Source organism: Ursus maritimus, unplaced genomic scaffold, assembly GCF_017311325.1.
Source record: "Ursus maritimus isolate PB19 unplaced genomic scaffold, ASM1731132v1 scaffold_22, whole genome shotgun sequence".
NCBI lineage: Eukaryota > Metazoa > Chordata > Mammalia > Carnivora > Ursidae > Ursus > Ursus maritimus.
Genome location: NW_024424675.1, coordinates 35015268 through 35028669, shown reverse-complemented (window position 1 = coordinate 35028669; position 13402 = coordinate 35015268). Strand labels below are relative to the sequence as shown.

Below are 13402 nucleotides of genomic sequence, written 5' to 3'. Positions count from 1 at the left end.
TATATAATATTGGAATAACATCCATTTCAACAGAAATCTCACCATTTTGAAACTCGCTATATATTTTGGCCCCATGATACGTATACCAAATTCTAAATTCACTGAGGTCGTATCTGAAACTTTTGCTATTAACCACCTGCCTTTCTGCACAAGTCTGGCCACTCTGCTTCCCAAGAGGTACAGTCAATTTTCTAAGAAATGGTCAAGAGGGGCGCCTGGGTGGCTCAGTCGTTAAGCGTCTGCCTTCGGCTCAGGGCGTGATCCCGGCGTTATGGGATCGAGTCCCACATCAGGCTCCTCTGCTATGAGCCTGCTTCTTCCTCTCCCACTGCCCCTGCCTGTGTTCCCTCTCTCGCTGGCTGTCTCCCTGTCAAATAAATAAATAATCTAAAAAGAAATGGTCAAGAAAACAGTTCTTTTAACTTATTTAGAAAATACACATTAAAAGCCTACCTGTAGATTTCGGTAAGTTTTTAAGAAAATCCTTTCTGTCTTCCTCATGCAAGATATTGTAGACACTTGTGTTAACCAGGTCCTCTTGCTTATACTGCAGATACTGTGTGACATTTTCTGACACAAATACAATGTTTCCATCACGATTCACCACAAACAGGAACCCATCCAACGCCTAAAGTGGGATATGTTAACACCGACTATTATGGACTGAACTGTAGCCCCACCAAAATTCACATGCTGAAGCCCTAACCCTCATAAGAATAAGGCTCTAATCCAATAGGACTGATTTTCATGTATAAGAAAAGAGACACCAGGGACGTCCACACAGAGAGAAAAGATCATGTGAAGACATAAGGAAAAGGCAACCATCTACAAGCCAAGGAAAGAGGTTCAGGAGAAACCAAGCCTGCCAACACCTGATCCTGGACTTCCAGCCTCCAGAACTGTAAGAAATAAATTTCTGGGGGCGCCTGGGTGGCTCAGTCAGTGAAGTGCCCAACTCTTGATTTCAGCTCAGCTCATGATCTCAGGACAGTAAGACTGAGCCCCACATCAAGATCCACACCTGCTTAAGATTCTCTCTCTCCCTTGCCCTCTGCCCCTCCCCGGCTCTCTCGTTCTTAAAAAGAAAGAAAGTTCTGTTGGTTAAGCCACCCAATCTGTGGTATTTTGTTATGGCGCCTTAGCCAACTAAGGCGCCAGACTTAGTACTAAATAGAAATTTTTAAAACTACTGTTGATTTAACAACCACCACAAACAATTATCGGCTACCATTTACCATTTCTATTAACATTAGCGCAAATACTATATAAAAAATAAAAATTAAAAAGAATTGGGGAAAAAAGATAACTATAGTCAATGTAAAATCTGAATCACTGTCTAATCTACTTTTTGAAGAATTACATCTTGAAAGGAGCTTTAAAAAATAAGAAAATCATCCTCAGCACTTCCCATTTTTCTTCTTAATACCAAGCTACAGGCACTACACTACTCCTTAATGAAAATTTACAAAGAACTAAGTTGATCAACTAAAATGCAGTTGGAGTAAACTAGTTGAAACAACAAAAGTTAACAGGTGCACTTCATGAAGAGCCTCCCTGCTCCCAACTCCTGCTTTAAAGTAAGAGAAACATGCCGCAGGTGCTACAGGGGAATCAAACCTATTTAAGGGAACTACTTACAAAATTTTTAAGCACATTACAAAAGTGTATTCTTAAGTCTTAAAAATTCCTCAAAAGTATAATATACTTGCCTGAAGTAAAAGTGGCCCTAAGGAGTCTTTATCAATAACCCCCTGTCCTGTAGAGGATACATCAGCTTTCTGAACATCATCATCATTAGAAATAGCTTTTCCTGAAAAGACACAAGGCAGTACTACAAATAGCATATGTTTCAGTCACAGATCAAATTCACCTTCACGCAGCGCCCAGAACAAAGACACACACACGGGCATACATACGCACATATATAACATTTCCTGCTAAGAAAACAATGCGACAATTTTTAAATGTTAAAACTTAGGATTTACCCAGGAGGGCAGGAAATACCCTCAATTTTCCTTCACTACTGCATGTATTATCCATGGCTTCCTGAAAGGAAGCCGACACGTGACAGGGTGAGAAAACAGGCCTCTATCTACTTCTCTATTAACCATTTCTCAAAGAGTAAAGTTGGTCAACTCATTTGTCCAGTCTGACACAGGCTAGGCTCGATTAGCAGTAGTCCATACATGAGCAACAAGGAAGCAAAAAGACAAATGTAAAACACAATTAACAAGTTCCTTCTGAAAAGACTTGAGTGTTTTTCTTACTTTGTATTACCTTGCTCTTTTATTTGACGTATCTGTCTTACTGTTTCCTTTAAAATTGCACATTTATCTGGTTTGACATTGAAATTGTCAATATCACTAAGATTAGCAGATATCAGTTCAGCCAATTCTTCAATATATTTACTCTCCTGCTCCCGTCTCCACTTTTCACCACTGCAGGTAAGACTGAGAGAGAAGGGGGGAGGTCATGAACACACCTATCACAAAAGAGCAATGAGCAGAACCAGTCTCTACACAACACCAGTACCTTCATATCTAAACAAATTAAATTTAGCCAACAGAAACCATCAAAACCTTGTCTAGGAGAAGTAGTATAATATAGTCGAAATTCAGGCAAACCTAAATTCAAGTCCACCTTTTTGTAAGCCTGGTGGCCTTGGGCAGACTTAGTTTCTTCATCTGGAAAATGAGGATACGTAGTCTTTACCTCATACAGACAGTAAAACAACAAACAAGTAATAAGGAAGACAGTGTTAGCTACTTATTAATGACAAGGTTTTATGGCTTACGGGTCATTTTTTGCTTTGCAACAATCACATTAAAACTCAAGTTATACTGACCTTGGCAAACACTAAAAAAAGCTAGAGTCACACTGCATAAAATGAAATATTTCTATTTTTTAAACTTTGAACTTCATCCAGGAAAAGAATGATGAAACCCTACACAAATGCCTAAATACCAACTTACAACATTTTCCTACAGGAATTCAAAGAATCTTACTTGTGATAATCTTAATTATCTATTCCTAACTCTTACCTACCTCCACCACTGAGAAATGCTTCATACTGTATCAAAGGTGTTAGTATAAGATTCTTGCTTCTGTCTGAATCAGCAACAAAATTTCTATTGCATCATAAGGATGTCCGTCTGATCACTATGCCACACTACTTACTACAAAGTGAAATCATATTATTTAAGCAAAGACCAAAAAAAATCTAACCAGAGAATATAAATAACAGAAAGCGGAAATGCTATCTTTAAGCAAAAATGTAACAGTAGGGGGAGGAGCCTGTCGTGAAGCATCAGGAAATATACTGCTTACCCTTGTCCCGGAGTATCACATGGCAATTTGCGTTTTCGTGAATCAGGGGCCAGTGGATCCAAGGAGTTTTCTCCTAATCCGCTCATCGTGACTATACATCAGCAACTAAGAAAGAATAATGATAAGATGAAAATATTATAAAATACCCATGACTCTGTAAAGCTGTTGTATGCTTGAATGGCTTAATCTTGTAATTCAGAATTACACTCCCTACGTGGTTAATTTTTTTTTAAGATTTTATTTATTTATTTGAAAGAGACAGACAGCAGGAGCAGGGAGAGCAGCACAGGGAGAGGGAGAGGGACAAGCAAACACCTCACTGAGCACGGAGACCGCAGGGCTCGGTCCCCGGACCCTGAGATCATGACCTGCACCAAAGTCAAACCCTTAACCAACTGAGCCACCCAGGGACCCCCATGGTTAGTTAGATAATTCTTAATATTCTTTATTACAAATTTGTATTCTGAAGACAACGTCAAGAGTTCATATTCCAGTTTAATTATGCAGAACATCCAACTCCAAGACTAAAATGTTTCTCGAGTCCTACTAAAAATGTGTATGTTAAATACTACAAAGGATAAGGAAGGCATCTTCTTCATATTTAATAACAAGAAAAAGAGACCACCAACTCTTCAAGTGATGAAATCCTGAGGCACCTGGCTGGCTCAGTCAGTAGAGAAGGTGACTCTTGATCTCGGGGTTGTGAGTTTGAGCCCCAACACTGGGTGCAGAGATTATTTAAAAATAAAATCTTTAAAAAAAAAATCTTAAATTTTATTTTTTACCCAAGAAAGCACAAATTAGAGATTATCTTGTCATCTGGTAAGGAGTCTTCAAATGATAAAAGTCTAAATTTTTTTCAGGCTGTTTTCAAGGTAACACACGGTTTTTCTTTAAACCATTTCATCAGTATTTATTACCCACTGTGTTGTTCTTCCGTGACTTCAAAATAAATCTGGAATGTGTAAATAATGCATAAACTCCACTATGTTAGGCCTGGAGAGAACACATACAATAAAAAGTTCAGGGGGGAAGAGGGATTTTGACATGATCCACATAGCAACAATTAATATTAACTGATGGAAATGTAACATGTTTTGGTTAAGATTTCAATGATAAAGAAAATATGGGGCGCCTGGGTAGCGCAGTCATTAAGCGTCTGCCTTCGGTTCAGGGCGTGATCCCGGTGTGCCGGGATCGAGTACCACATCGGGCTCCTCTGCTGGGAGCCTGCTTCTTCCTCTCCCACTCCCCTGCTGTGTTCCCTCTCTCACTGGCTGTCTCTCTGTCACATAAATAAATAAAATCTTTAAAAAAAAAAAAAAAGATTTCAATGATAAAGAAAATAAATGTAGGGTGCTTCTTGTTGAAACAAAAAACAGGTTTTAACATTCAGTAGCTCATAATTTTAAGACCTCTACTACTAAGCCTTCACTTACTAAGAACTTTATTTGTCCTAAACTCTTATTTAGGAAGACAATCATTGTTCTACAGAACTCCAAGTCCATCAAGAAGTTCAAACTTTCCAAACTACTTTTTTCTTTTAATATGTTAAAATGCATCTTGCAGTCCATCTATATTTTTATACATGTAGTAAAGGACATAAATTTCCACTAGGTGGCAAAATAACACCAGGAAAGGAGACATAAAAATTCAAACTTTCACACAAGATGCCAATGAAACTTAAAATATGTGGCTTTTAAAAAATCAAAACCATATGATCATTAACCAAGAGTTCTAGATTATGACATCATCTTTACATATGCTGTGGTATGAATTAAATACCAACAAAATTCATTCTACCTGTAATTTTGGTAGTAAAATGTAAAAGCTGAAAAGCTGAGATGTTTCCAAGAGTGTGTTGTTTTTGTTGTTTTTTTCCTCAGAAGTTAAAATAAAGGAGAGAAAAGAACTTAATGTATCTTTGATTAATAGTGGCTTGATATGGGGTGCCTGGGTGGGTCAGTGGGTTGAGCGGCAGACTACTGATTTCAGCTCAGGTCATGATCTCAGGGGTTTTGAAATGGGAGCCCCACTTGGGCTCCACAGTCAGCAGGGAATCCGCTTGAGATTCTCTCCCTCTCCCTCTGCCCCTGGGCCCACACACACGTTCTCTCCCTCTCTCTCTCTCTCAAAAATAAATCTTTAAAAAATAATAATGGCTCAATATTATGATTTTGAAGCATTCCCAGATCCCACAATGCCAGAAATACTGCATTCTTCAAAAATGACAATGTCATAAAAGACAAAAATCTGGGGCGCCTGGGTGGCACAGCGGTTGGGCGTCTGCCTTCGGCTCAGGGCGTGATCCCAGCGTTGTGGGATCGAGCCCCACATTAGGCTCTTCTGCTGTGAGCCTGCTTCTTCCTCTCCCACTCCCCCTGCTTGTGTTCCTTCTCTCGCTGGCTGTCTCTCTCTCTGTCGAATGAATAAATAAAATCTTTAAAAAAAAAAAAAAAAGACAAAAATCTGTAAATATTCCAGATTAAATAAATCTAAAAAGAAATGATAAATGTGATATTTGATCCCATACTGGATTCTGTCCTAGATAGGGGAAATGCTATAAAGGACATTAATGGATCAACTGACAAAACTAGAATATGGAAGATAGGAATATTTTATCAATGTGAAATTTATTTGAGATCTGTACGTGTTTATTTAAGAGGCTATCCCTATTCTTAATATTTACAGTTAATGGGCCATTATATATGCAAATGATCCTCCAGTGGTGGAGGGATGGGATTTATATACATTTTAAGTGACTGAGTGAGAAAAGGAACAGAAAGAGAAGTGAGGGAGAGGAAGGAGAGAAGAGAAAGGAGGGCAGCAAAACACACTGAGTGAATCTTGGTAAGAGAAAAATTTTTAAATTCTTTGTACTATTCTTTTTCTTGCAACTTAAAGTTTAAAATTATTTCCAAATAAAAAAGTTCTAAAGTATGTTCAGTTTTGATTTCCAATTTTCCTATTTAAAAACAGTGAGTCCTTAAGTACAGAAAATTTAATTTCAGCTATGTCTCAATACACACTTGGTTTTGTATTGTTTCATTCACAAAGTTATTTTTAAATTGAGTGGCAAACCATCCAGTGAGTAATAACATTTCTTTACTTTAAAGATATAATCTATTCCACATCCTAGATATTATTTCCTTACTTTGATATTAACCATAAGCTGAATCCCCAAAATTGAATGGCAAACTATTTAGTGAACAAACAGCATTTCTTTAATTTGAAAGATAGAATTTATAACTATAGTCTCAGTATTATTTCACCTTACTTTGCTATTAAACTTTAAGCTAAATCTCCAGTACAGCTGAAGGTGCCTAGCATTTAATAAGTGGTCAATAAATGTCTTGAATAAATATTGAATAAATGGAACATTCAACTTATTAAGTCATACTTTAGAATTCCCTTCATTCTAATCTATATAATAGTTCAAACTTTTTAAATTTTTCACTTCTACACTTGATACTAGGATTTCACCAAAATAAGTTTTAAAGGCATAAATTACATCAGTAGAGAATGAAAAACCATGACACTCTCTTAGTATGGAAGAAATCAATAATCACAATTACCAGTCTAAACAAGAAATGCATACAAGTCATTCATGTTAAGTCAATTTTTACGTGCATGTGGAGAAAAATAAGTATGTCAAATGCATCCATATATACAGATGTGACTCTTTCTCTTGATCTGGCATAACAACAAGCTATAATGTGCATATGACTGTGCAGTCTATGTGCTACTAAATTTACTTCTACAGAATCCACTGATCTCTAGTAACAAAGGTAATCATCCACAAATGTACTAACGCAAAATTCTAATGTAAAACCATGAAGGTATCGTTCTTTTTTTTTTTTTTTTTTTTTTTTAAAGAACAGGTTTGCCAATTTCTTATCTAGTTGTTACTTAGATATGAACCCTGGAAACACTCCATATTCATTGCACAACACCTGAAAGACCACATGATTTCCAAGAGTGAATGATAAAATACCACACAACGAAAAAAATCAAAATACAGCAAATGCATCTTCCTAAGTTTCACTAGGAAAAAGAAAATGTTCAACACGAGAAATGAAAATTTTAAGTATTTCTGTCCAAAAAATAAGTGTCAGTACATACAATAAACTAACACAATTATTCCTGAGCACAAGTGACTATGACATACTTTAGAGTTTTATTTGGTATTAATCTTCATTATAAAAATAAAAATTGTAAATAGCATTTGTTTTATTTGCCAGGTCTGCTGCCTGCTTCTCACTGGCAGAGATGGACTCAAACTAGATCTACCTGAGAGGATATATTATCTAGTTTGGTAAATTACTCTTGTTAAGGTATGAAAGGTAAATGCCTAGCACACACACCCTAAAGCGAGACCATTTTCAGTCGGTAGTCAATAATTAGGGTGGGAGGGGAGAACGGATTACATACCAGACCCATGAATAGATCATTTTTCCCCAAAAATGCTAAAAGAAACATAAATCAGTAACTGTACAGCTTACATTTTTACATCTTAAATTACAACCTATCTAGTTTAGAGGATATATGGAGTTGGTAAAATCCATATTCAAAGGGGAAATAATGGGGCGCCTGGGTGGCACAGCGGTTAAGCGTCTGCCTTCGGCTAAGGGCGTGATCCTGGCGTTCCGGGATCAAGTCCCACATCGGGCTCCTCCGCTGGGAGCCTGCTTCTTCCTCTCCCACTCCCCTGCTGTGTTCCCTCTCTCACTGGCTGGCTCTCTGTTACATAAATAAATAAAATCTTTAAAAAAAAAACAAAAAACAAAGGGGAAATAATATAGCGCGAGAGTCTCTCAGTGTCTTTGATTAAGAACAGTCGATGAATATTAAGCCCCTTCTAAATTCTGACTCCCTACAATTAAAGATCCCTTACACCGTAGAGAATTAAGACCACAATACATATCTGCCCCTCGTGTAATCTGTACTCTTGAAATCACCTCATAAATCCAATAATGACCTGCACAGATATATTTTGAAGTTGCTAATGAAGAGACGTTCCCCAAGTGATGATGAAACTAGAGATACACCTCAACTACACTTCCAGGGAGAATACGACCCAATCACAGTTTGTTCTAGCCCCTGACACCACAGTATGAAAAAGGACCAGAGGAGCATCAGGGCGGCTCAGTCGATTAAGAATCTGCCTTTGGGGGCGCCTGGGTGGCACAGTGGTTAAGCATCTGCCTTCGGCTCAGGGCGTGATCCCGGCATTATAGGATCGAGCCCCACATGAGGCTCCTCCGCTATGAGCCTGCTTCTTCCTCTCCCACTCCCCCTGCTTGTGTTCCCTCTCTCGCTGACTGTCTCTATCTCTGTCAAATAAATAAATAAAATCTTAAAAAAAAAAAAAAGAATCTGCCTTTGCTTCTCAGGTCATGATCTCAGGGTCCTGGGATCAAGCCCCAGTCAGGCTCCCTGACTGGGGAGCCTGCTTTCTCCCTCTCCCTCTACCCTTACCCCCAGGCTCGTGCTTGCTTGCTCCCTCTCAAATAAATAAATAATTTTTAAAAAGAGAGAGAGAAAGAAAGAAAAGAGAAAGAAAAGTCCTAGAGTGGAGAACTTTTCATCAAATCAGAATCCAAGCGCCCAAAATGCATTCAGTCTTTCAGTGCGAACTCAGCCATCTAGATCTTGAGCCATTTTACAATTTTTTTCCTTTTCTAAAATGTTTCTACTAAAGAGTTCTGTGCTATCTACTTCAATATATTGATATGACAATGCACACTTTAAGCTAAGATTACATTTAAGCAAGATATTCTATGCAATTTGCTTCAAATATAGACAGTAGCAATTTAGAATAATGTTCAATGCTATCAAAATCTAATGTTACCTACTGCTATATTATTTGGAAAAATCAGATTTAAAATGAACAAAAATCTTACAGGAATTGGTTAGAATTCCTTATATAAATACTACAGGCCTTTCTGTACACAACAAGCTATGGTACATGTTAAAGCTTAAACATGCTCAGAATACAAGAGAAACTGCTAAAAAATGAACATTCTTCAACTAATTCAGGCTAAAAAGCAGAAAGAATTTATACTTGCCAGCTCGAAAGAAAATGCTGGTATATGACTGAACAGCATCAACTAGCTTTCGTTTGGGTTATCTGCAGTTAAGATGGGAGAAAAAAAATACTGATTGTATACGACTAACTAGCCAGATGGACAAGGATACAGGAAGTACTCCTGTCCAAAAGAAAAAGATACCAATCAACAATGCTAATGCCCATAGTTGGGGGGATGGAGGGCCATGCAAGGCCAAAATCCAAAATGGGGAGGGATAGGTTACCCTGTAAATCTCAGATGGCACAGAGACCAACTAAAATATTTTACTTTTCCTAAATTAATAAGGGAAAGGAAAGGGGATAAATTTTGTAGCTGTACAGTGCTGGGCATATCACATATTCTGTGTAATTTCTCACAAGGACTCTCCAAAGTATGTACTACTATTTCCATTTTACAGATCAGGAAGTAGCTAAGTAACTTTCCACTGGATCACGCACAGATGCCGGATGGCAGAACTTACTCGGAACTTTATAACCAACAAAGTATCTATCAAATGTTCCTTGGGCATTTTATACCTCACCAAAAATAAACCATTTATACTATTAAATCACACCACCTCCAACCAGTTAACCAGAAAATTTCTCAACTCATCATTAAGAACACTGAGAAGTTGTACACTCAGGGTTTAGGGGTATGCAGAGTATCAGGGGCAGAAGCAAGGAGCCAAACTCAGCAGGCACTTATGCTGCTATTCCCCTCAAGCCCCTAAAAACTAACCACTACTCTACAAGTCACCAGATAAATTGCCCTCTGAGGTGGTCTAATATTAACCATGACCCTTACTTCCACTTGAGATGAATAACAGTCAATGGCTAACACAGCAAGAAGAAAACTTAAAATCAGAAATCTATCCTAAAAAAGTATGTCAAGTCTTTTTATTCTTGGGTTTTCTAAGATTAAATGCTGGGGCCAAAAACTTTTGACTATCCCCCCAGTAATTTATTTGTCAGGCTTGTTTGGCTGACTTATACAAGGTACGATTAAATAATGCTAATTAGGGAGTGTTTCTGGGTATCTCCTGAGAATCACAGTAACTTGAGGAAAATTTTCAAACAACAACTGTGGATTTGAAGTGATTTACTGAAAACCACTTGAACCTCTATGTAAAAGCAGAGACTGCTCAATCCAATTAAGAATAAAAACTACTAATCGGAAAAATGAGACATTCATATATAAAAGCACTACCCAAAATTCAAGTTCCAAACTGACACTCTTACTCAAGACAATTTAGTATATAGTCACCACTAGTTAATCTAAAGCCCTAATCCTACAAAATTTTATTTTCTAAAATATCAAATTGAAGGTTTTACTTCAATCTACGGTACAGCTCCAAGAGAACCAGCACCATAGAGGAAAAGACTAAAGAACTGAAGGAAGTATAACCTGTGTGTGTTTAAGATACCACTGGGGCAGCCAGGGCGAGGTAAACATGGAACCACTGCGAAAGCTTCCTCATCGACTAGATGCCTCTTCCAGGGACTGCCTCCTACTTTTATGTTTTAACGCAACCCTGGCAAAGAGGATAAGAGCTAAAAGGAAACGAGGACAGAGAAGAGAAAGAAAGTTTCAAATAAAAACTAACTGGCAATATTCTCTTGTTTTGTTGCTGATAACCTGTTTCGTGTTTTTTTAGTAGGATCAAGTATAAACCACCTAATGCAATCCATTTTTCAATTTAATTCCATTTCAGCTCAAACATTTGCATGCCCAGAACCACTTTAGGTCCACGAAAGAGAGACGAATAACACCATACACTGCTACGACTCTCAGGTTAGCAGAAGAGGAAAGCATAAACAATTGTAACAACATAATTCGGTAAGTGTCATGGGAAGACGGCTGATAGGTTTCCTACCAGCCTACAGTTGTTTTTTAAAGAGTAAAAGCAGACGAGCAGTGTCTCCAATAAACTACCTTGGTGCAGACATATGCCGGAAATGGTTATACCCTTAGGTCCTGGGCACTCTCCTCCTCTGTCTTCTCTAGTTTATGATGCCAGCGAACTTGAAAAGGGGCTAGCAGAGAACAATAGAGTAAAACATCCTATTTTTAAAATATGAATTAAGCTGAAAAGCATCCAAATGTAAATTAACAACTATTTTATCCACAGGTTTCACTCTCTCTTCTCCCTCTGTATGTCTTGCCTTTTCATTCTCAATCAACAGGCTGACCCCAAAGCCCCTTCACATTTATGTTCCAGTTTAACCTGATGAACGTGAATTCAAACACAAACTCCCCAGAGACTCTGCTAACAGAACTGGGCTTACCAGTTAGCCAAAGCAGGTGTTAGCTGCAACTGGTTAGTTGCCACGAGACTTCTCAACCTCTACAGAAGCAACCAAGTTGAAGTTCACAAATCGACACTGTGCAGAGGGAGTTAAGCCAGCCACTTCCATCTAAATCAAATTACTCTCTCCTGACAGCATGCTAACTAGATGGGTAATGCCTTAGTTATTTTAAAGGTAACACTGGATCCTACAATTTAATGCACTGAATCCCTCCACACCTGGGCTTCACTCTCAACATACCATCAGTCATATTTCTTCCTCAACAGGGCCACTACCACCACCAGCAGCCTCCCAAATGACCTATGCTAAAAGAGATTCTGACCAAGGATGATCACTGAATTCTTCCCTGTTTTGTTTTTAAGTCATTCCTTTTTAAATCTCCCTTTTATCTCTTTTCTATCTAGAATACTCCTACTCATCCTTCAAGATTAAGTTCAACTGTCACCTCTGATGAAACCATTCAAACTCTCCCAATTAGAGAAAGTTTTCCCTTCTCTATCCTGATGCACTTCTCCTATTTTTATTACAGGTTTACACACTGCACTCTACTCTTGTTCTCTTTTCTGTCTCCACTTTCTACACTGCAAGCTCTAAACCATTATAAGAAAAACCTGTATGCGGGACATCTGGCTGGCTCAGGCAGAGGAGCATGCAACTCTTGATCTTGGGGTTGTGAGTTCAAACCCACGTTGGGTATAGAGATTACTTACTTACATAAATAAATAAATTTTTTTCTTAAATAAACTTCAAAAAAAATTGTACGAGACTCTTTGATCATAAACTCCTTCCTCTTTCTTTTTTACTGCTACTACCCACCATTCTTCCGGTTCCTTTTCCAACTCCAGGTCTCCTTTTCTTTACCAACCCTCTAGCTGTACTTTTGATCAACTCTACCATCTTCCTTAAAATACAGAGATGATGCAAGGAGGGTTAGGAGGATATTAAAAACTTTGTAGAACATTTTTGCTTCTTTTTGACATGTCATTTTTCACTTGGGTATTCCCACTCCAACAAATATAGTGGCTCCAAGCTGCCTATCAAAATAAAACCCAAAGGTTTGAATCCTTAACTGATTTACTATGAAATAATGAAAAGACAAGGGGCTTTGTTGTAATCAAACTCGAGAGCTGAATCTCAATTTCACTAAAAAGTAAACTTCTGTCACCTTTAAAAAGCCTATCACCTGTAAAATCTGGGAATAATCACACCTTACATATTCATATGTTTAATGGGAGCATGAAAAGCAATACAAAGCAAGCAACAGACAAAGGGAATAATTGTGATCCCTCAACACCAAGAACAAAGATGTATGTTCAGCAACACTAATTTTGTTCTCTGCTGAAAGACAAATAGCTACAGATATCCCATATGGCAACAAATTAAAAGGTCTCAGACAAAAAACAAATTAGCCAGGACTATTCAGGCTATTCTCGACTTACAGGTAGCTGACTGGAATTCAAAACATTCTCAAACTGAAACAGTGTGGTGAGACATAGCTAGTAGCCGATAAAACCATGAAAAGAGAACGAACTACTGTAACATATCTGTGTTCTTGAGATTAAAAGACATAAGAATAAGGAGGCATATTTTAGAAGATTCTGAAGAGGATATCCATATACCTTCAAAGGTACTTATAGGTAAGAACACACAGTGACAGTTCTTTATGATCTCTTTTTAACTTCCAGATTTGTGGTTTAATTT

General features: G+C 37.8%; 1 protein-coding gene across 2 annotated transcripts in view; it reads right to left on the bottom strand.

Moving 5' to 3' along the window:
• The window catches only part of NCOA3 (nuclear receptor coactivator 3), a 130923-nt gene that overhangs the window by 25586 nt on the left and 91935 nt on the right, over positions 1-13402 (bottom strand). For both annotated transcript variants that reach the window (XM_040638435.1, XM_040638437.1), the window contains exons 3-6: positions 3328-3432; positions 2278-2450; positions 1710-1810; positions 454-628 (exon numbers count right to left, since the gene is read on the bottom strand). In XM_040638435.1, coding sequence (XP_040494369.1) covers positions 454-628; positions 1710-1810; positions 2278-2450; positions 3328-3413 — 535 coding nt within the window. In that variant the 5' untranslated portion in view covers positions 3414-3432. The remainder of the gene's footprint in view (positions 1-453; positions 629-1709; positions 1811-2277; positions 2451-3327; positions 3433-13402) is intronic.